This window comes from Heloderma suspectum, chromosome 2, assembly GCF_057233095.1.
Source record: "Heloderma suspectum isolate Gila_16-S chromosome 2, 16-S_ref, whole genome shotgun sequence".
NCBI lineage: Eukaryota > Metazoa > Chordata > Lepidosauria > Squamata > Helodermatidae > Heloderma > Heloderma suspectum.
Genome location: NC_139459.1, coordinates 20,463,602 through 20,487,888, shown reverse-complemented (window position 1 = coordinate 20,487,888; position 24,287 = coordinate 20,463,602). Strand labels below are relative to the sequence as shown.

At 42.4% G+C, this 24,287-nt stretch overlaps 1 protein-coding gene across 6 annotated transcripts; it reads right to left on the bottom strand.

Moving 5' to 3' along the window:
* Window positions 1-211: 211 nt before the first annotated feature.
* Window positions 212-24,118, bottom strand: C2H18orf54 (chromosome 2 C18orf54 homolog). 6 transcript variants are annotated; one of them, XM_084832928.1, is made up of 8 exons: window positions 24,051-24,112; window positions 21,600-21,934; window positions 17,512-18,252; window positions 14,852-14,999; window positions 11,152-11,257; window positions 10,325-10,453; window positions 7,957-8,027; window positions 212-306 (listed from the first exon to the last, which is right to left on the bottom strand). In XM_084832928.1, the coding sequence occupies exons 2-8, from the start codon at window positions 21,883-21,885 to the stop codon at window positions 291-293; spliced, it is 1,497 nt and encodes a 498-aa protein (XP_084689054.1). In that variant the 5' UTR covers window positions 21,886-21,934; window positions 24,051-24,112; the 3' UTR covers window positions 212-290. The 6 variants fall into 6 exon arrangements, with proteins under 6 accessions (XP_084689054.1, XP_084689055.1, XP_084689053.1 ...); XM_084832929.1 differs by lacking the exon at window positions 212-306 and adding an exon at window positions 4,006-5,213 and having other exon boundaries at window positions 24,051-24,118; XM_084832927.1 differs by lacking the exon at window positions 212-306 and adding an exon at window positions 4,006-5,238.
* Between the last annotated feature and the right edge of the window lie 169 nt (window positions 24,119-24,287).

The window sequence follows — 24,287 nt, the reverse complement described above, 5'->3', positions numbered from 1 at the left end:
TTTCTCCTGAGGTTCCCCTCTGTTGGAGGACAGAGGTATGTATGCCACACTGCCATAAAGAGCCACCTGAACTAGCCTGCTGCCTAAGATGCAGTGGAGGACACAATCTTGTTACCAGTGTTGAAGTAAGATTCAAATGCCAATCCAAGTGGCTTCTCTACATGGAACGGGTAGGGGCACCATCCTGTCCATCATCTCAAGCAGCAAAATGTCTTGGGCCAGCCCTGGGATGCGGGAGTGAAGGAAGAACTTAGAGGCTGCCTCTTTGGGATTCTCAACATGACAAGATCTTAATTATGCAGGAATCTGGAGAAACAGGGTTGTAGAAGAGCATCAACAGAAGAAGCAGGAAACAAGACATCGAAAGGCAGATCTGGGAAAAGGGATTCAACCTGTGCTGGGTGGGGGTTACACTCTCCTGGAAAACTAGGGGTGTACGGAACTCACCTCCAAGTCTGCTGGGGGGGTCCGCGGGGGCGGGGGGAGGGGATCCGTTCCTCACTCGGAATCCTCCTTGGTCGGCTCCGCTCCGTGGCAACTCTGCAGAGCCACCGGCTGGGTCCGTCTGCTGCCGCCCTGCCTGTCTTTGGACGCAAATGGCGTCCGGTGTAGAGGACGCCATTTGCGTCCCTGCCATTTGCCGTGATAGGCTACGTAAATCTTTACGTAGCCTATCATGGCAAAGAGCAGGGACGCAAATGGCATCTGCTATGCCGGACGCCATTTGCGTCTGAAGACAGACAGGAGCAGACGGGACAGGTGGCAGTGGCCGGCCAGGCCCCGTGCGGATTCCCCCGGGTGGCGGAGGTGAGATTTTCATTCTGCCATGGCCTCCAGGGGGCTGGATTCTTAGAATCCAGCCTCATTGGAGTCCGCGGTGGAATTCTCCGCCATCCCTATGGAAAACTCAGGCCCGCAGTTTGAGTGTACTCTTGGACTTGGTCCTGAACTTCGATGCCCAGGTCTCAGTGGTGGCCAGGAGTGTGTCTGCATGGCTGAGGCTAGTGTGCCGACTGCACCATTCCTAAAGATGTCTGATCTGGCCATGGTCATGCATGCTTTAGTTACATCCCATTTGGACTACTGTAACATGCTCTATCGGGGGCTGCCTTCAAAGACTGTTCAGAAACTTCACTTGGTCCAGAATGCTGCAGCCACACTGTTGACAGGGTCTGGATACAAGGAGTACATGACTCCCTTGTTATAGTAGCTTCACTGGCTAGTAGTCTGTTTCCAGGCAGAATTTAAAGTGCTGGTTATGACCTATAAAGCCCTATATGGCTTGGGACCAGACTACTACCTTCTCCCATATCAGCCTGCCTGGTTCTTAAGATCTTCTGGAGAGGCCCTTCTTTTGAAACTGCCACCATCAGAGGAGTGTTTGGTGGTGATGAGAGAGAGGCCTTTTCAGTAACTGCTCCCAGGCTGTGGAACCCCCTCCCAAGGGAGGCTAGATTTGCTCCCTTTCTGTTAATCTTTTGCCAGCAGGCAAAGACCACTTTATTCAAGTAGGCCTTGGCCTGTTAAGTTGGTCTGTTGGGTTGGGTGCTGTTCTTATTCTGTATTTGTTACATTCTTATTGTATTTTATGATATTAATTGTTTAAACCAATTTAAATTTTCTGTGTAAGCCTCCTTGAGTGCCATTTTTTGGTAGAAAGGTAGGGTACAAATCAATTAATTAATCCACCCCACCCACCCCCATTCCAAAACAATCCATCTCTTGTATCATGCTATTCTGCACCCATCTCCTTTTCACTCAAGTTGCTTGCCCAGCCTCTTGCATACAATGGCAAAAACTCCCTTGTTCAATCCAACAAATCAAGCTTAACTAAGAAGAAAACTACTCCCATTCAAAAAGAGCAGACTCAAAAACAAAGTAGGATCACAAAGGCTGTAATTCTAAGCACAATTACTAGGCACTATCAGTGCATGCAGAGTTCCAGAGAATAGCAAGGAGAGACAAGAAGGCCTTCTTAAATGAACAATGCAAAGAAATCGAGGAAAACAACAGAATGGGAAAGACTAGAGATCTCTTCAAGAAAATTGGAGATCTCAAGGGAACGTTTTGTGCAAAGACGGGCATGATCAAGGACAAAGAAGGCAGGGACCTAACACAAGCAGATGAGATTAAGAAGAGGTGGCAAGAATACACAGAAGAACTATACAGGAAAGATCTGAATGTCCCTGATAGCCATGATAGTGCGGTCACTGAACTTGAGCCGGACATCCTAGAGAGTGAAGTCAAGTGGGCCTTAGGAAGCATTAGTAACAACAAAGCTAGCGGAGATGACAGTATTCCAGCTGAGCTATTTAAAATCCTAAAAGATGATGCTGTTAAAGTGCTGCATTCAATATGCCAACAAATCTGGAACACTCAACAGTGGCCACAAGACTGGAAAAGGTCAGTTTACATTCCAATTCCAAAGAAGGGCAACGCCAAAGAGTGTTCAAACTACCGCACAATTGCGCTCATTTCACATGCCAGCAAGGTGATGCTCAATATCCTACAAGCTAGGCTTCAGCAGTATGCGAACCGAGAACTACCGGAAGTACAAGCTGGGTTTCGAAGAGGCAGAGGAACTAGAGATCAAATCGCCAACATTCGCTGCATCATGGAGAAAGCAAGAGAATTCCAGAAAAACGTCTATTTCTGCTTCATTGACTACGCTAAAGCCTTTGATTGTGTGGATCACAACAAACTCTGGCAAATTCTTAAAGTGATGGGAGTACCAGACCACCTTACCTGTCTCCTGAGAAACCTGTACGAGGGTCAAGAAGCAACAGTAAGAACCAGACATGGAACAACCGATTGGTTCAAAATTGGGAAAGGAGTACGACAAGGCTGCATACTGTCACCCTGCTTATTTAACTTATATGCAGAGTACATCATGAGAAATGCCGGGTTGGATGAATCAGAGGTCGGAATTAAGATTGCTGGGAGAATTATCAACAACCTCCGATATGCAGACGATACCACCCTAATGGCAGAAAGCGAAGAGGATCTAAAGAGCCTCTTGTTGAGGGTGAAAGAGGAGAGTGCAAAAGCTGGTTTGAAACTCAAAATTAAAAAAACGAAGATCATGGCATCTGGCCCCATCACTTCCTGGCATATAGAAGGGGAAGAAATGGAAGCAGTGACAGATTTTACTTTCTTGGGCTCCAAGATCACCGCAGACGGTGACTGTAGCCATGAAATTAAAAGACGCTTGCTCCTTGGGAGGAAAGCTATGGCAAACCTAGACAGCATAGTAAGAAGCAGAGACATCACCTTGCCGACAAAGGTCCGTCTAATCAAAGCTATGGTTTTCCCAGTAGTAATGTATGGCTGTGAGAGCTGGACTATAAGGAAGGCTGAGCGCCGAAGAATTGATGCTTTCGAACTGTGGTGCTGGAGAAGACTCTTACGAGTCCCCTGGACTGCAAGGAGGTCAAATCAGTCCATCCTAAAGGAAATCAACCCTGAGTGCTCATTGGAAGGACAGATACTGAAGCTGAAGCTCCAATATTTTGGCCACCTAATGCGAAGAGAAAACTCCCTGGAAAAGACCCTGATGCTGGGAAAGACTGAAGGCAAAAGGAGAAGGGGACGGCAGAGGATGAGATGGCTAGATAGCATCACGGATGCAATGAATATGAACTTGAGCACGCTCCGGGAGAGAGCACAGGACAGGAAGGCCTGGCGTGCTATGGTCCATGGGGTCACGAAGAGTCGGACACGACTGAACGACTGAACAACAACAACAATCAGTGCAATCCTAAACATGTTTACTCTGAAGTAAGTCCCACTGAGTTCAATGAGGCTTTCAGCCTAGTAAGTGTGCTTATGACTGATTGCACTGCAAATCCCTAAGAACTGAGAGTTACATCTCAGTAGACACACACAGGATTGCACTGAAAGGAGCGTAGCATTTTCATTCAAGGCAAAAAGGAACCTTTAACTTGTGCATGTTAATTGAAAATATAACCAAATACACAGCATCAGTAGCACCATTTTTAAAAAAAATTCCAAGAAACTTGGAGCAATGAGCTCCATTTTATTTATTTATTTGATTGATTGGCCACCCATCTGGCTGGTTACCTGGCCACTCAAGGCGGCATACAATACTAACAAAAATTTACATAATCAACTGAACAACAACAAAATAACAAAACAACACTGCTCTAAAAAAACCCCTAACCCACCCCAAATGCCTGCCTGAACAGCACTTTCATATTTTTCAGCTCATTTCATATTGATATCTTTAGAGATCTTAATATTGAATGCATTTGGCCTTAGTGTTTTTTAACTGCCCTCATTTATAAGAACTCCTGTTGGAAACTGCGTTTGTATGAAAATTGGTGGATTCCAATGTACAGCTTCCAAACCATACACAGCATGGCTCTTCTAAGCAGTAAGTGTTAGACTCCACAGCTTGACTCATGGTTTCCCAGAGAATTGTGATGTGTCATCCTACGCATCTCCAACATATTTCTGCTATGTTGAAATCTAATCTTATGATCCTGAGAGCGATAGAAGTGAAAGGAACAGCCTGTATTCTGAGAGAACTGAATTGGTATTTCTAGCCCTGACAAATCAGCCATGCATTTCACTCTAGATCACCCCCATACAACCATATCAGACTGACACTTCATTTCATGATCTGGATTTCCAGTATCTGTCTCCACAAAATGTATTTTTATGGTCTTATTAGTTTTGGTGTAATACTTATTCTCTCGATCCAGGCCCCTGTTGCCAGGGTTTGAAAGAACTGTGAAATTGCTTCCATCAGCCCAAGCGGGGCTTTAGTCTCAATGTTTATTGAGCAATAGCCACCCAAAATGCCACTGGACTAGTGCAAGCCTTTTCTATGAGCATGCACAGCTCTTTGAGTGCTGGCAAGAGTTTATGAAAACTTAAGATGTTTTCAGTGAGGAACATCAAATTAGACTCCATTGAGCTGGAGCCCTATGCATGCACACCAGATTTATTTAATTCGACTCAGAACTGAAGAGTTATAGAAATACTGTGGCTCCTTAAAAGATTTTCACGAGTGCCTGAGTCATGATCAGCTGTACAAGGAATTTTTCCACCGCACTCCATGACAGTTGAGATGCTGCATTTACACAAAATTATGACAATTCATGCTTCATGTCTTGATAAATCCTTTTGATTCTTCTTTGCCACCTGTATCTTCAACCAGATCTTTAAGTCGAGATAAATGATGTAAAGCCCTATAAACAAGACAAAAACAAAAGGCTGCATAGCTTATTGTATTAGTCTGGGGGTTCTGATCCTGTCACATCCCAGTCAAGCCAGATTCATGGGTGCCAAAGTGAGAGAAAAACACAAATGAATCAGTTTAACAGTTTACTGAGTATACACAGATGATAAATGGAGGCAGAAAGAATATGTGAAGAAAGCTCACACAACCCTTCAGCAGAACAGAGCAGTCCTCTGTCACAGCTGATTGTGCAGTGGGGTCCCCACATTCTATGAGATGTCACCCCATGGACCAACAGGTTTATCCAGGCTGGTAGTGCACATTTCCCCCCTTGGAGCGAGACCAAAGAGCAAAACTAGCTGGCTGGGGTTTATAAGGGCCTCTCCTAAGCTTCACAGCCTGTCCTGAGAAACACACTCCCTTCTCAGGAGAATGGGGGCTGCCCTTTTGCTTCTCACTGGAGAGAAGAACAATATCCTTATCTCAAAGGAAGAGATCACTTCACATAGGCCAAACAGCTGTGGCTGTACTTGCTTGGTATCACATAAGGCATGTGAGAGGCCTACTTAAAGCTGCCCATTATCTTAGGCTATGCAGGTCTCTAGACATTTAAAGAGCATATAGGACACTGTGTCAGTTCAAACGTGACTCCGTCAGTTATTCCAAAATCAAACTCATTACACTTATTATACAAGTACATAGCCAAAATTAGGTTTATTGGCAGGACAGTGATACCACAATGAATTTTGTGGGTCAGCTTCAGGGTGTTCCTACACTACATGGTTAGCACATGTAGTTCTTAATGCAGAGTTCAGGAAGATTTTTAACCAGAGAAGTTATTCATGGCAATAAAAGGAATACGAACATGCTGGCATTTTCCTATCTCCATGCACATGTATGCTATTCTTGGGGTATGTCATGTTGGAAAGTCTAGTGTGGTTTACAGCAGAGTTGCTTTATATAGAGAAAGCGTGGGAACACAGCACTGAGTATTGGAGGCAATAAACACAGGCTAGAGCCAGTTTAAAAGAAGTTCAAATCAACTTACTTTATTAGTACTTTTATACACATCGTCAGAGAAGGCTATCTAAGACTGTTTAACTACAAGCATGTCCTAATGCTGGGTGCATGAGTGTAAGTAAGTGAAGGCATGAGATATGGTTACTTGCTTCCTTCTGGAGGAAAGCACACAGTGCTTGTGGCAGAGGCATGAGGAAGAAGAAGGAAGAGGAAGTGGGGAGAGCAAGAAAAAGGAACTGGTCAAATTACAGGACATTCTCTATCGCCCCCTAGTGTCCGGAAGCATGCAGAGTTGTTTCTATTATCTAACATGCCAGAGTACAGCAGATTTGCACATTACACCTGTGTTGGAAAAAGGCTTGAGCAATTCACCGATTCTCCTTCTTAAGAGCATAAAAGGAGCCCTGCTAGATCAACCCCAAATATCCATCTAGTCCAGCATCCTGCTTCCAACCATGGCCACCCGGATACTTCCAGGAAACCCATAAGCAGGGCTCAGTCCTGGGCCCAGTGCTCTTCAACATTTGTATTAATGACTTGGAGGAGGAGGTGCAGGGAATGCTGGTCAAATTTGCAGATGACACAAAATTGGGTGGGATAGCTAATACTTTGGAAGACAGAAACAAAATTCAAAGTGATCTGGATAGACTGGAGTGCTGGGCAGAAAACAACAGAATGACATTTAATAGGGGTAAATGCCAAGTTCTGCACCTAGGAAAAAGAAACCAAATGCACAGTTACAAGATGGGGGATATGTGACTCAACCACACTACAAGCGCTCCAGTCTATCCAGATCACTTTGAATTTTGTTTCTGTCTTCCAAAGTATTAGCTATCCCGCCCAATTTGGTGTCATCTGCAAATCTGACCAGCATTCCCTGCACCTCCTCCTCCAAGTCATTAATACAAATGTTGAAGAGCACTGGGCCCAGGACTGAGCCCTGTGGTACCCCACTTGTTACCTCTCCCCAGTTTGAGAAGGTCCCATTGATAAGCACTCTTTTGAGTCCAATTCTGTAACCAACTGTGGATCCACCGGATCATTGTTTCATCTAGCCCACTTTGAGCTAGTTTGCTCATCAGGATATCATGGGGCACTTTGTCGAAAGCTTTGCTGAAGTCGAGGTATATGATGTCTACAGCATTCCCACGGTCTACAAGGGAGGTTACTTGATCAAAAAATGAGATCAGATTTGTCTGGCAGGACTTGTTTTTGACAAATCCATGTTGGCCTTGCTCTCAACTGTTACGTTACTTTAAAAATCTGGATTGATTAGGACTGTAAGACTGAGAAACAAACATTTAGTTGTATCAGCTTACATTATGGTCTAGAGAATAGGGAAGCCAGTGGATGGATTTAAGGAGATACAGTCCCAGAACATAAGTATAAAATCCTCCATGAAGATCACCCCTGTTGCTACAGCCATGTGAGGGAAATAACATACGAGTCAGGGCATCTGTGCCAAAAGCTCAACCCTCAGAAGCCCCACTCACATGATCTATCTTCCTCATGAAGGGGGTGGGGAGTGGGAAAAGAAAACCATGCGAACAGGGTCTCCTGGGCACTGGCATAGATGCTCTGATGCATATGTTATTTGTTCCCACTTGGCTGCGACAAACGGGACTGATTCACCAGGGCGAAGGGGCAAATATACAAACAGGGACCTAGACCCACTGAACTACTCCAGGTAAACTGGTTTGGGGATTTCAGCCTCAGAACAATAGTATGCTTACCTCTGAAGGGACTTTCTTACAGGGATCACATCATGATCACACAGCTTAAATTCCAGTTCTTCATCTAAAGTCTGAAAAAGAAGCAAAATTTGCTCACCAGCACAGCTCAAAGGTACATATCTTTTTTCTTTCTTTTTTAATATTCTTCCCCTCTCTCAGAAACTACAGAGAGAACATTTCAAAGATCATTTAAACTTCCTATGTATTAACCAGTAAGCACTGTTCTGTTGCATTAGACTATAGCCTCCCATGGTCTTTGCTCATGTCAACAGGTGTGGATTAACCTCTTTTTAAAAAAGGACTAACCCCTTCTAACAAATATAGCATTAAGATAAGGATATATCCATAATATACTATATGTGTGTGTGTGTATGTGTGTGTGTGTGTGTGTGTGTATACACACACACACACACACACACACATAAACATACACACATACATATACACACACACGCTATATTTGATACAAGATAGGAAATCTGGCCATAAATGTTAAAAGAAAATACAGATTCAGTCTTGCAGTAGATATAAAATATCAACATACCATAGAGCTGGTGCAGTAGAGTTGACTGCCCATTCGCTACCAGGCCAGGTTTAAGGTTTTGGTACTAATATACAAAGCCCTAAGCAAGTTGGGACCAGGATACCTGAGAGAGCGCCTTCTCTATTACCAACCTGCCTTGTCATTGAGGTCATCGGAGGGCATGCTCCTGGTGGCTCCACACGGACCTATGGCTTGACTGGAGTCCACCAGGAGAAGAGCCTTCAGAGTGGCAACCTCCTTTCTTTGGAACTCCCTGCCCCTGGAGGTCAGGTAGGTGCCAACACTGTATTGCTTCTGGTGCCTCCTAAAAACAGTTTTGTTCCAGGAAGTCTTCCTTAAATGACCACCCACAGTTTTTATTGGCATTCTGTTTTCAATAATGTTAATATGCTTTTTTAATCTTTAATCTCTTTGACTAGTGTACCTCTTATGTTCACTGCTCCAGAATCTGTTTTAGATGGAGAGCGGTATACAAATGTTGTAAATAAAAATAAATAAATAAAATGCAGTAGCTAATATTGTGAGCCACTAAGTTCAAACCTCACCTTGATGGGGGCGCCACCAAACAAACAAAACAAATGGGAGTGGTAGGGTGGAGGTTTGTCCCAAAGGCTTCGGAGAAAAGGTGGATTTTGAGGAGGGATTTGAAAGAAGTAAGAGAGTGGTAGTGTTTGAAAGCAGCCATTTATTATGTGTGAGTTATATTATCTGGTGCACCAGAATAAGACTCATGAAGTCCTTCATCCCCAAAGAAGACCATTTGCTGAAATACATCTTGGGCCATCTTCACATAATAATCTGCTACTTTCAAGCTTGCAGCCTGCCTCCCCCTTTGTTTTTTCAAATCTTACCTTGGCCACAAACTCATCAGGTGCTTTAGGCAATTCATTATTCTCTTGGCCTCAGCCCCACATCTGTAATAACAGGGTAATAGCTGTCTGAAGATCTCCCGCTCACTGACTTCACCTGTTCTCCACTGCTACCCCCTGTGCTTGGAACTGTGCCACAGAACACCTGTGTTTATGCCGCCTCTTATTTCCTTCAAATCCCTTCTTAAAAGTAATCTTTTCTGCCTTTGCCACAGCCCCTGTGCCCTGTTTGCTACATGTAACAAGCGCATGTAACTGAAAGTCTAAGCACATGTAACTGAAACATCTTTTTTCACTGTTTATTCCTGCCTTTGCTTCTATCAAATTTTAGATGGTAAGCTGTTCAGGACAGAGACCCTTCATATAGGGCCTCTTATGGCGCTTGATGATGATGATGATAATACTGACCTACATACTGGGTTGTTGCATGGATAACTGAAATATGAGTGCAACCAACACTTTCATAAATGTTACCCCTGGTCTGATCCAGCATGGCTCTTCTTATGTTCTTAAACTGTTATTAGACACTTACCAGAGAGGGTTACTAATTCCTTCGGGAAAGTAGCTTCACTGCCTGAGCTGCCTAGGATCATGTTTATAGACACACTGGTGGGATTTTTTGTGCAGTCTGTAAAAACTTATCTACTAGGCTATTTTGTACTGCATTTTTAGCATAGTGAGTACTTTATAATCTTGTCAGTTGGCAAGGAGATCAAGTCTTCCCCTACGGCTTTCCATCTCAATTGAAACAGAACCACCAGTCTTCAAAGAGCCTTGCACCCTCAATATTTATGCAAGCAATACCTTTGTTATTTTGAAGTGCTTTGAATTTAGGTAACTATGCCCACATTTTCAGAGGTTACTTTTTCAATAAGCCTTTTCAAGCAAGCAGTGGGAAAAAAGAATACAAAATAATTGAACACCAAGGGGTGTCTTTCGAAATGGAATTGCTTACTTTTTTAAACTCCTTTTGTCCAGCAGTTTTGTTCTGGTTAAAGCTGTGCTGAACTGCTTGAAGATTAAACAGCATTAGCTTCAAAGCTTCCACAGGGCCGTGATGATTCCCTCCAGAAAATGTGCTCTCCTGGAACCAAAGAAAGATATTGCAATCAAAGGACACTGGTCTTAATGCAACAGCTGAAAAAGTACTCCTCCCAAATGAAAGCCTCTAACTGTGATTTAGAAGTGGATTTTCTACCTTTAGCACCACCTATATATAAAAGAGTATTCCACAGCCCCTTTAGGGTAATGCTTTGGGAAAGGAAGGGGCTGTTTTCCAGTGTTAGTACTATGTGTTATGTCCTAACATGGAAACAGACATCTAATAGACAGTTATACTATAACAATTAACTATGTTTATCCTAGACATTAGAAATAATTCCATCCAAACTCTCCTCTTCAAACTGTGAACCTTTTGGTAATACTGACATTTGAAATGGAACCACATTTCCCCAATGCTCTTGGACAGTGAGTTTTAATCTTCCTTCTGTCCCTCCTTCCTTCTCTTCTTCCACAAACCCTTTGCACATTGCATTGCCTTCCAGGGAACCCTTTGCCTGACACAGAGAAATCTAGGCTATGTGTTAAGGCACAAAATCCATACACATGTAGTGATGCCAGCAATATTGGTCTTTACTGTTGTCCTGTGTGAACCAAGAGTAACCCTCGAAATACTCGACTGCCTTGATCGGCAGTGGAACTCCAGGGTTCCTGACAACACAGTTGGAAAATCACTTCTCTAAGAAATGCAGGCTTCTCACCCAAGCTTTACTTTTAACTTACCGGTCTGCCATTCTTTAGACAATCTTCCAAAAATCCATTAACGATGCTTGCTTTGGGGCTCTGTAGAGCGTTCTCCTCCTCACAACATACAGGCACTGGAGATTTCCTATAGACAGGCATCTGGAGCTTAGTGACTTGTCAGAAATAGTTTTTCATTCTCAAAAAATAAGCCAGGAGTTGTTTAGCCTAATTGTGGAACATCCAAAGCTGCTCCAGGCAACAAACCCCAATATGAAGCTGTGGTTTCTTGCTGGCTTATGAATCCCTGCTTTAGCTGCCGCTTCCTGTTATGTCTGACCCCCAAATCCCGGCTTATTCCTTGTTTGTTTCAGCATCCCATCCCAGCTACTCACCAAGCAACAGAGGAAAGAGCAGCTGGAAAATCAAACCATTTCACAGGCTAAGTGACTCTCAGTGGCAATTTTCCCTCCCTCCTTCCTCTCAAGTCAGCCTGCCCAGGTTTGCTGCTGCTTTGTAAGGAGATAAAAATTTAAGGGACCTCTGCCTGCTTTACTACCATCTATGCAGGCCTGTATGCTGAAAACACAACTTGAGTCTTAGCAGGATACTGTTACACCCAAAGAGAGGAAAATAAGAAATAATCAAAGCGAATAAAGGATTACTGGCCTTTCTTCACAAGGTGAATTTCCTCTCAACTCTATTATTGGGGAAATGACTACAAGGTAGACATCACATCACTGACTGAACTTGTGTGTTCATTGGATGAGTGGGGTCTAGTGAGAAGGGTTCAGGAAGGGTGGATTTCAAGAATTGTTCAGCAGGAAGTTAAGCACCAACGGCAGTGGTTTCCAGGTTTATAGAAAAGGGTTTTGCCCCTGTGGTGGGCTAAAACATCTCGAAGGATAACATGCACTTCATGCAGGCAAATGACTGGGGTTGGTTTGGTGAAAAGGGTAAATATCGATGTTTGATATCTGGAAAGCCTTTGAGGAATCATTGAATAAATCCTCCCCTTCAATGCTTTGCTGGAGGCTTAGAACTACTGATCTCTAACAAGGGGGGAGGTGTTGGGTGCATTTCCCTCTGAGGTGCTTCAGTGTCAATGGGGTAAGTATTCATATGTCCCTTTGCCTCTACTAATAAATATCAGGAAAACCCCACGGGGGTGCAGTGAACACTCCGGAACAGAAAACGTCCTCTTCCTTTGTGATGGTAGAAAAGGGTTAACCAACTTAGGAATCAAGTCTCATTGGGCATGTATAGGAAGAGGGAAGGGAGAGAACCTTGGGTGGCTCTTGGCAGGCAGAGCATCAGATGATCTCTGAGAAGATTTCCCTCTGAGATCGGTACAACCACCCAGTGGTAACTGAGCAGGTGACATGGTGAGACTGTGCCAGTCCTTGCCCACCAGAAATGCATTTGGGATACACGACAGGAATTGGCAGAAGAGGCGGGGGGAGGGACGGACAAACCAGGACTTGGTGAAATAAACCACAATTTTGTTGCTTGAATTCAAGACTGTGTATCGCCCCTGCAGTGGGCATTGAACTCTTAGTTTAGAAGTGCCAAGATAGTGATACATCAGACTCAAAGGTTTACTTACAAGGAGTACTTTATTGGGTAACTTACAGCACACAGGTGTACCCAAAGGTTGGATCAGACAGCTTCTCTGAACCACGAGCCATTGCGTCAAATGGGTTTTATACAAAACACGTTAGCCATGAGGCAGGACAGCACTAGCAAGCCCCCCTCGCGTTCATTCCCAGCATAGGCTAGAAGTGTTTGGTTCTCAAGCACAGCCACCTGTAAACAAACTTCACTTCCCAGGCAGAGTGCTTGATAAGGCTTTCTACTCATCGGTAAGGAATGCACTGAGAAGGCTGTTATCGGCCTTTTGACTCATCTGCACATGCTCAGAGGCTTACTAGCATGGGAATTGCACCGATAATGAACTTAAGCAAGCATTATGGATCTCTAGGCCCCTCTAACACTATAAATGACTTGGCTACGCTCCTGGGGCCAATACAGACTGTTTCTAGCTTGTTCAAATAAACATGGATGAAAAAAAAACTTGGTTAAAAGCTACATGCGAACTCTATCCCTCGTATTAAGGAAGGGTCAGAGCATGACATTCCATGAGTGTTATGGATGATCTGGTGATGTTCAGTTTTTGTCAGCATAGTTAAGTGGTTACATTTTTAAAATAAAAAAAATGGGAGAGTGACTTTTGTGTGGGACCTCAAACAGCTGTTCCATAACATACCTTTATACATTACTCTCTGGAAATGCTTGGTATACTTCTATACTGCATATACAGCTTTCTTTTTTCCACTTATCTCAAACTAGTCCTTGAAAATGACCACAATTAACTTTCAAGCAGTAGAAGCCACAAACATAACTGGTGTCCTTCTCACTCCTTCAAATGTTGGCCTGGAGTGTTCTGGGAAGCAACCTGTACCAGCTATAACCCTAACCACAATTTCTAGCAACATCCATTGATATCATGCCGTGACATCACTATACTGGCATGTTGTGGGTGGGTCTACATCAGAACATCACAGCCATCATACCAGCTGAGAGATGGTACAAATGGCTGTAGCAATTAGCCAGGTTCCCATGCAACCAGAGAGAAGCCAAAATGAAATTTGTACTTCCCTCTCTCAGAACACCTGGGGTCATCCAATGAAGCTGAATGGTGGGAAATTCAGGACAAAAGGAAGTACGTTATACAGCACATAGTTAAACTATGGAATTCATTGCCAAAAGATGAGGTGAGGGACACTGTTAACATCTGCCTGTTTTGTTATGTGTTTTATATTGTTAAACTTAACCCAGGTAAGAGAGGGTTAATAGTATGCCACAGAGTAAGTGAAAGTTGGGAGAGCCCTGTATGTGTGGGAGGATCCTGAGGTTATATAAGGAATGAACTGAAAGAAGTCAGATAGGGCCTTAGGGATTGAGGAAGCTACATCTAGTGAGTGGGGTTTGTGTATAGGATTTTAGGAGGGGTAGAGTAGATAGGGAAGTTAGGACCAAGAATTATTGAATAATAGTAACATAACTCTTCTTGTATCAAATAAATGTTTGTTTGTTTTTAAAAATCCAAATTCCCACGTGTTGTTTGATTTTACGCTACCTTTATTACATCTATTTCCTGTAGTGGGTTGAGAGAACCAATTGAGCATACTGTGTTTCTCTGGAACACAGAGAGAGTAAAAAGGGTGAAGCTTGTGGGACAGCGGGTACAGCTGTCCCAAACTGAAAGCAGGGGTTCCTGAGGGGTTTGGTTCTCAGTTTCTGAGGAGGCTGAAGAAAGGTGGAACCTCGGGTGGGAATGCCACAGCCACCAATTTAGATGGCTTTAAAAGGGTAGACAAATGCATGGAGGATAACACTATCAATGGCTACTAGTCATGCCTCTGGATACTAGTTTCTGTGAAACAAAAGTGAGAGAGGGCTATTGCCCTCATATCTTGCTTGTGGGTTTCCTATAGGCATCAGGTTGGCTACTGTGGGGAATAAGATAGGCCTTTGGTCTGATCCAGCAGGACTCTCCTTATATGCTCTCCAAAATACAGACAGCTAATTGGAGAAAAGTGTCACTACAGTTTGTTCAAGTTCAGGTGGGTTGGAGATCTATGGCAAAAGCTAAACTGGTGTCGTCGTGGTGTTATTAAATGTCAAATGGAAAAATCCCTACCCTTGATTTCATAACAAAGCTATATGGATATTTACTCACAAACCAATTGGAACATTATCCCATGATCTTTCTGCTTCTAGGACATCCATTGTACGAGGACTGCCATCATCTTTCAGGACATTGGTTAATTCCTCAGCAGAAGATTCCAGAGTTCTCCTCACCTTCTGAAGTAGTAACTTATCATCATCTAAAATAATTTATTTTTAGTCATGATTAAATGCAAATCACCTTCAACTCATATCTGACATATGCTGCAAATACTTTGAAATAAGAAAGAATATCTGAAGTTTTTATACAACTTTTTTCTTGTATTTAAACTTGGTCTAGTCTAAAAGTATACTGCAGTCTAAAAAGTATACTGCAGTAAAAACAAAGAATATTGTGGCACTTTAACAACTAATGCTTCTAGTGTAGCATAGGTTTTTGTGGACTAGAGCCCACTTCAAGAAATGCATGAAACATTATCCTTAGTTGGCAGATAAGTGGATGGATGTAGAGAGAAAACAACAACAGTAGGACCAAAAGCCCATGAAATAGGAGGGGACTGGTAGGTCTGCAACATTACACCTGACCTTTACACAGCAAACAAGATAAGAGCAGTTGCCATTCAGAATAGCAGTAATTATTGATACTGCTGTTGTGAATGGTCACTGTTCTTATCTTCTACCCATTTGACCTTTGCACAGAAATGTCACAGACATCAAGACCCCAAAATGTTGGTATTAGGTTACTCAGGCTGCAATCCTATATCAACTTACCTGAAAATAAGCCCCATTCAACTCAATGGGGATTACTTCTGAGTAGAAATGTATAGGATTGCACTGTTAAAGCACTTTGTCAATAAGACTGACCTGGAAGTAAGCGAAGTTTAGTTACCGCCACTAAAACATACATTATAGCCTATTAGGAAAAAACTAGCTGCTGCTTCTATTTCAGAAATGCCAGAATTTGAAACATTTTATTAATCTGTTTGGACATTTATATTCTGCCTTTCTAAGACAACTCAAATTCAAGTCAGCTTAGAGATAAGCAAAAAATAAAGTTCAAATAAAATTAAAAACAATCTTAACGCTAAAATAAAATAATATTAATAAAAAACTCAGCAACATTGCTGTTCTATTAAAATTGATGTTTGTCATTATGAACAGCTATCAAACAAGACTGTGGAAAAAAGGACTTTATTAGAAATATTCTGGAACAACAAATTCCAGGATCATATTCGTCCCCGTATCTTTCCCTTCTTGATCTGTGAGCTTTTCTACATAAGACATTTATTGTGCACCCATCATTCCCTACTCACAGTTGTTTACGGGTTCTTTAGACAACATCATGACCCTCCAGTTTCGCTTCTGTTTGTAAACAGCACTTTCAGCAAGTTATTTTAAAGCGGGGAAAATGGGCTGTTATTTCTGATGGTGAAAGAAAATGCTGCTTCTGCTTGTGTAGTTGCACTATACCGCCATACCACAGTGCCACCGAGAGGTTATGTAGCGGAAAAGCAGAAAAGGAAATGCTCCTTGTGTAGTGCTCAGATCCCAATTCTGTGACGAAACTGAAAGTAGATGCAGCCGATTAACAGCCACATGTAGAAAAGCCCTGTCTATATTTTTCAAATTTAATACTAATACTAACAAGTCACAGACCCTCTGGACCGCTTGCATTTCATGGCCTTTTTACCCTACTGTTTATGTGTTTTTTCCCTTGTACCTGTGTGCATTTGCCTACTAAGGATAACACTTTATGCATCTGATGAAGATGGCCCAGGTCTAAAAAGCTTATCCTACAAATTTAATGACCAGTCTCAACCAAGGGGTTATCTGGCCACTAGAAAAACTTCAGCTTGGAAATAATAATGGTTTCTTACAGTGAAATCCTGTACATGTCTACTCAGAAGAACGCCCCACAGAGTTCAATGGTGCTTACTTCCAGGTAAGGATGTATACAACAGCAGCCTAAAATGCTTTATATTTAAAGCATGGTACAATACTGAAAAATCAAGAAAGGGCCTGGTCTGCAGGCTAAAAATCTATTTGTAGCTGTCTGTATTTAACAGACCAATGGTAGAGAGAAGCTGCACCGCTGAGCATCTGTCTTCTAGTCTTAAGTCAATCATCGAGTATAGCCCCATAGCAGACAGGTGAAGGCAGATTTACTTTATTCTAGATACAGTTTGCTGCAACTGAAGGATTTGAGGAAGGTAACAATATCTTAATCACAAAATTCCCAATTATATTGATTAAAGCCCCATCTTGCCCTATCCCAGACCTCCAAAAGCCAACCTAAATAAGGCCTCATGCTATTTCTGGAAGACAGCTATGCTTCCTTAACACACTCACTGAGCTGCATGCCATCCACTTTCCATGGTGTTAGCCTACCTAGCTGGGGTTGGCATGTGAATACTGCAACCATGGCCTGGGGTTGATTGTGTGGATCTTTCCCCACCCCCAATCAGCACTGTCCCTTCCAATGGGGGGCCGATCTGGTGGAAAAGATGCACACACAGTGAAAGTATTCATGCATGCATTGCAGGTGAGTGGGATGGTACTACAGGAACGCAACTTTATACACATGTAAAGGGAGTTCTAGGCATAATGGTACCAGAAAGCTGTTTTCTTCTGTATAAGAAACATTTTGGATTCATTATCACTTCACATTTCAGAGACTCGTCGACAACCAATTGAAATGTCACTATGAGTTACCTCTGAATAGATGCCTGTGCTCTCTTAGGCCCGGAGATGTGAAATGAACACTCGGCATATCATATTGACATTTTGCTTGACTATTATGCTCATGTGGTAGGCCCAACACACCAGTATGTCTGTCCACATTTTGACCTCTTATCAGCATCCTGCTTTCTTGCAAAGAGGTAGGATCACTCTCCCTGGCTGGTGCCTGGGTAGAACTTTCATTACTTGAATCTGACAAGAGATTGTGGCTCCTCAGCCAGATTGGATACTTGAAATCAGGAATGCTGCTTATTCCTGAAATGCTCAAGTCAGATTTCTGGCTCGTAAGCCACCTTGGATAGTTCTTATGAAAAACAGACTCCAAGTTCTCTCGTTCAGTGACCTTGTCTTTCACAGAAAGCCCACAGTCATATTTGTGAAATTTATGTTGTGTGTGCACCTTTCTGCTAGAATCTTTGGATGAGGAGGAAATAACAGGATTTTCTGGAAAATTCAATTCTTCTTTATTGCTGAAGGATGAAGTCCAGTGATGAGCATAGGAAGCCGATGCTGTCAGTAACTTCCTGGTCGTGTTGTTACTCTGAGCTGCTGGCCTTAAGGCAGCAGTGTGAGTAAAAGGTACAGAACCATCAGCAGGGAATGCTAGAAGATCATCAGTTGTGAGACTGAGCATATCTGGCTCGTAGACAATTTTTCTTCTCAAATCTGGAGCAACTGAACCTAGTATTGCGGGCCGCTTAAGGTTCTCCACAGCTGGAAAATAAGAAGTGATTTTGAATAATCTTCTTTCCAAAATTAAAAAAAAACATACAAAAACACTTTAAAAGGTTTTACACACAGTCATGTGGGAAATCAACAGAAAACAAAATGAGAAAAACTTTTTGGAAGAACTTATCAAACAACATTTGGAATGGTAATTTTATCTATTTCTGGTCCAGCTGCCTTGCTATGTATAAACATTAAAGGAACCCATTTCAAAATACTTTAATGAATGGTATTGTACCCAAGAAAAGCTACAGAGAATATATAACTTGGTGTTGTAAATCTGTAATAGATTAAGTGGACTTTAGACATATCTGGTAGGACTGCTTGTTTATTAATATATTTTGGACACAAGCAAAGCAGTTAGATATATAAGGGATATTACAGGATGTGAAGTATATTTACAGGATGTGAAGTATATTTAAACACAGAACTGTATTATTTGGTAACTCAAAAGAAGGTATAAATGAATTAGAATTGCAATCAATTAGTAATTTTTGCTGCCTGTAAGTATTTTAATTGTCTTCAGTTTGGAAGACTGTTTCCAACAACAGAGTGGCTAAGACTGGTTTACTGTAAAATCAGAAAGAACAGTGACATATATTGTACATAAATAAATAAATGAAATAGACTAAAGAAGAATAATTTTATTCAATATAGGATATTTTTGTTATGTTATTGGATTGCTTTCCATAACTTGAATAATATATACCTGATATGATGTAACCATTTATTTGCTTAGGAAGCCAATGGCATGTTTGGGGTGCAGGATTTTTTTTTTTTTGTAAATTAGGGAGTAATCCTCTGGGGATAGTCAGCCACCTCTGAACTCGGAGGTGACCAACTATCCAATGCAGGGCGGGTGAAGGGCGGAGGGGATCTTCTCCTCCACGCTCCGGCCACCCTGCATTTGCAGCTAGATGGCCTTTTTCGGCTGTCTAGCCAGATCGGCTCAGAGTGGGGGGAGGCTGGACAACGCATAGGAAGTGTCCACCATCCCCTCCCCTCCCAGGCCCCGGGAATGCCCCCATTCCTCCCACTCTGCACTCCCGAGGACTTATTGTTTAAGGAATAACAGTGCAATCCTATGCATGTCTACTCAATGAGTCCAATGGGCCTTACTTCCAAGTAAGAGTGTTTACTATAGGATTGCAGACTTAATCAACTTCATGCTAGTGGCTGCTTGGCTGGAAATAGCCAAGAAATTGAAAGCCTCCCGTGAACTGACCGTTGATATTAAAAGTTAGGGAACACTGCTTTATCTGAGAAATTGATGCACCAAGTACAATTGTCTAGAGAACAAACTGAGCTGGACCAATTTGCCAAGCTTTATTTTCTTTTTAAACAAAAGCAGGTTTGGACAGAAACCTTTGTCATCTCATGGAGAAATATGGAAAGTTATATGAGGATGATGCATGATGTTTAGTGATTGGAGAATAGGAGTTTCCTTGTGACTTGTAAAGCGATCAAGATTGAGGTAATATTTCTGTATTGTTTCTGATATTTGATAAGATACTATTATCATGCTATTTTCTGACAATTGATTACATATATTTTGTTGCCGTTTTGGGTGCTCCTGAATATAATTTTATGTCTAGGTATTTTGGTTTGTTTTTAATATTTTAACAGTTTTTAATAGTGAGTGTGTATACATAGATAAACAAAAAATTACATGCTTCTCTTCTGGGATCACAAAAGTCCATTACCATTCCATGCACTTTGAGGGTAGAGTTGGGTAGATGACCTCTACATGAGGGTAGAATTGAAATGCCCAGGCACTAACAGCCAAGGTTAATGCTGTAATCCTATATACAAATTGAGTGTAAGTCCCATTAAACCTGGGAGTAAGTCCCATTAAATTCAGTTTGGCTAATTTCTGAGTAGACATGTACACAATTGCACTGTTAAGTCTCTTAAAATACAATTCTATGCATGCTTATTCTGAAGTCAGTGCGACTTTGTCCAATGGGGCTTACTCCAAGGTAAGTGTGCATAGCCACAGTCACTCTGGATTTTTCCAATCCTACTTGAAGAGTTTTACAGAGCATGCACAGGCAACATAGGGCTCATGAGATATTTCTGTTGGACTGAAGACTTGCTGGACTCCTGAGCATTTCAGCTTTCATAAATAAGTGAGATAAATATAATGAAATTGACTGAAAAATACAAATATAATTTCATATAATCAAGTTAACATCTGCAGGTACTGTTTTAAGAGCTGGCAAACGACATCCACTGTGTGATTGTGGATAGGAGTGACCCAGTAGATCTTAGACTTTCAAATCACATTATATAGAATGTTTAGAATTATAAGTACCAGGACTCTTAATGTGACCAGCAGAAGGAAACTTCTCAGATAATAAGTACTACATAATGTGGTAAGAAGGAGGAAACTTCTCAGAGCTGGTTCAGATGTTGTGTGAGCCAGCTCAGATGTTCTGTCAGCTGGCTAGACGTCGCAAATACATATTCACATGAGCTGTCTACTTGCGTGAGTAACGTAATGTCCAATAAGAATAGCCACAAAAGCTGGAACAGCTGCTTCTATGAGGGATGCATGTAGGGGGATGCAGAGATCTCCATTCACAGAAGCAGCCACTCTGTGTCCTGTGATGATTCTTATCAGACATTTCATTGCTCATTTTCCAGAGGAGTAGCTGTGTTAGCCTGTTGAAGCAAAAAACAACAGTGATGTGACATGTTAAAGGCTAACAAATTTATTCTGGCATAAGCTTTTGTGGACACTGTCCACTTCCTCAGATGCACTTTTTTTTTACACTATTCATATGGCTCGACCACTTGCGTGAACAGTTATTTACAAACATTAGCCAGCCAAGAGAACATCTACACCAGCTCTTGCTTCCAACATGGAGATTCGTTCCTAGAAACAAAAAGCCACACTCTCTAAACTATTAGTATATGTGTTCTCAAATACTTCCATTGCTTGATCCAAAATATACAAAACGGGGTCTTAGTTAACCAGTTATTTCCACTCCTGTTATTCACATCACTGCAACTATAATTTCACATGAATGTGTGAAGAAGCTATCAGCAGGTGTTATAAGATTATCACAAATTATCGGGCCCACATCTCAAGCAATGTTGTGATGTGATTAAGTTTATTATATTGGCTATCACTTATCATGGGTTAGCTTTCACTTACATCCTATACACAAATTTACCACTTATCTCATACTTAAAACCTCATAAGCAACATAAAAAAGGAATGCAAAATTATATAAGCAGTGCAAAAAGAACTGCGCATTAGCTGTGACACCCCTTTATACAGGCCAAGGTTTCACCTGTCACACATTACACAAAGTCAAAAACACACATACCATACTTGTGGCTGAAACTGTCCTTTGAGGTCTTGAAGCCTCTAGGAGTATTCTGGGTAATACTGATTTTTCCAGGTCTTACGTCTGGCGATGCAAGACTGAGATCGAAATCTTCAATATATGCCTCCAAAGCTTGCGATGCAGACCTATACAACTTGTCCTTGTAGTGGATTGAACTATAGGAGCTCATGGAGTCACTGCTACTGTTAAGGCTGCAACTTCCCAGAAGAGAAGACACTGTTGATTCCGGAGAGTAGACATTGCCTTTTTTAATCAAGCAAGACATTACCTTTCACCAAATGGCCTCCTAAAACTGCTGTACATGTTTTTGAAATCTGTCAGTAAGAGAGAAAACAACAAAGATGAGTCTGAGATTCAATATATGCAAGTTTTCCCCAATTTTCCATGTTTTCCAGCCTTTGCAAAAGGAAAGTTGTACTCTTTTGCTCATTTTGCTTAAAAGTTAACATTTACCCTTATTTTTAGAGCACCACTGGTGCTAGGTTTAACTGACAGAATCCTGCATGAGCAGAAATAGAGGAACATGACAGTTTTTATGGTAGCAGAGCCAGAGATTACCTTTAGCCAGCCAGGGCAAGGGACACATCTGGGTTACAGCTGGCCTTTATAATTTAGAAAATAAGGATCAGCCATTCCTTCTTTCCCAGCATGCTAGCTGTAATGTGCTATCTGCAACACCTACCAGTTATTTAGGATAATACCAGCAAAAAGTACTGCGGCACTTTAAAGACTAACAAATTTATCATGGCATAAGTTTTTGTGGACTATAGTCCACTTTGTTAGACGCGTGGTGTTATCCTGAGTTATGGATATGTGTACACACACACACACACGGTTAGGGGAGGGACTGTAAACAGTGAGGTCAGCGGGAAAGGTCTATGCTGAAAGTATAGACAGTGAGTGAAAATAAATTTGTTAGTCTTTAAGGTGCCACATGACTGTTTCTACCTCACAGGGTTATTATGAGGATTACAGCAAAATACTTCCTGTGAAGCCTGCTGAAAATTCCAAATAAATACATCATCACCATCGTCATTATTCATGCATCTCAAGTGGGTTGTAGCACAGAAATGTGTTCCCAAAATAACAGCACAGTCTTGTGCATGTCTACACAGAAGCAACCTCCTTGGGTTCAGTGAGGCTCACTCCCTAGTAAGCATGCACAGGATGTAGACATTAGACAGCTACAAGTGCCATAAGCTGTGTATTCGGATCCCACCCGCACAGCCTGGAGACAGCATTCCGACCTCAGAAGGGAGAGTAGATCTGACCCCCCCACACACACAACCAGTATGGAAAGAACTGACCCGGCTGCCCTCCAAGGTCAGAAATTTGACCTCAGACAGGGAGAAAAGGGGGTGCTCTGGTGGGGAGGAGACTGGAGAGGCTGGAATATGAGCTATCCTGAGCCTCTTCCAGCCTCCTTCCCTTCCCTTCTGAAGCACCATCACTAAAAAGTCCGTCTAGCAAAATATGTAGGGTGGGAGGATGAAGAGGCGAAGATCGCCTCCACTGCTCCTCCCGCCCTGTATTGGAAGACTGGAAGCATCGGAGTTCAGGGGCTTCCGATCATGGCGCAATTGAGAAGACTGTGCCTGAAATAATTTATTTCAATTGGCTGATTTGGATGGAAATTTAATTGGCTGGCTTTGCCTTCTGTGAAATGTAAACAAATCCTACTCATTATTTATAAATTTGAATTTTGTTGTTGTTTATTCGGTCAGTCGCTTCCGACTCTTCGTGACTTCATGGACCAGCCCACGCCAGAACTTCCTGTCCTGTTGACATGCCGAGGAATGACACTGTAAATATATGCTACTGGCATTTTTATTTTTAAAAAAGCCTTTCCTGAGTTTTTTTTTAAAAAAAACCAGGCACAGTTTTTCTTGTTGCCATCTCACTTTGGATGTTTTTATTCTCTTTTATTCCAATGCTTCTTATTATTGTTTATCACTCCGAAAGTTTTTTAGATGTCGAGAAGGGCGCGACTGGACAGAGAAAAATCTCCTGCAATTCCCAGCCAGCATAGCTGGGAGTTGTAGGGCTTCTTCGTTTGTCTAAAGATGCATAAGGATCGTGCCCTAATACTCGTAAATAATAATAATAATAATAATAAAAAAATAAATCAATCCGTTAGTCCAAGAAGCTTTTTGCTTTGCTGTATTTTATCCCACAGAAAGGGAGCCCAATTTATTTATTTATAGACTCCCCATTCCCCCTCCCTGTTCTGACATCTCTCTCAGATCTAACCCTCGCACGGAAGCTGCCCGACATTCAGCTGAGAGGGGCACGCTATGGAGGCGAACGTGTGAATCCGCCGCTAGGCAACACGCGTGTTTGCGGCTCTAAGGCCCCTTCCCCCCTCGGCTTCCCCCCTACATCGAGCAGCTCACGTGCCCCACTGCCCGCCCACCTCCGTCTCCACCTTACTGTGTCTCTCTTCTTCCTCCTCCTCCTCCTCCCGCCCACTGGTTTGAAAGGGGAACGCCACCTCTTTCAAAATGGCGCCGGCCGGGCTCAACTGCGCATGCTCGGCCGCTGCCCTAGCTTTCACGGCCATTGTTCATTCTCCCCCGCCAGGCCCACGTAAACGTTCCGGAGCAGCGCCGCTAGGACCACAACTCCCGGCACGCCCCGCGGCCGAACGCATCACAAAGCTCCTGAGCC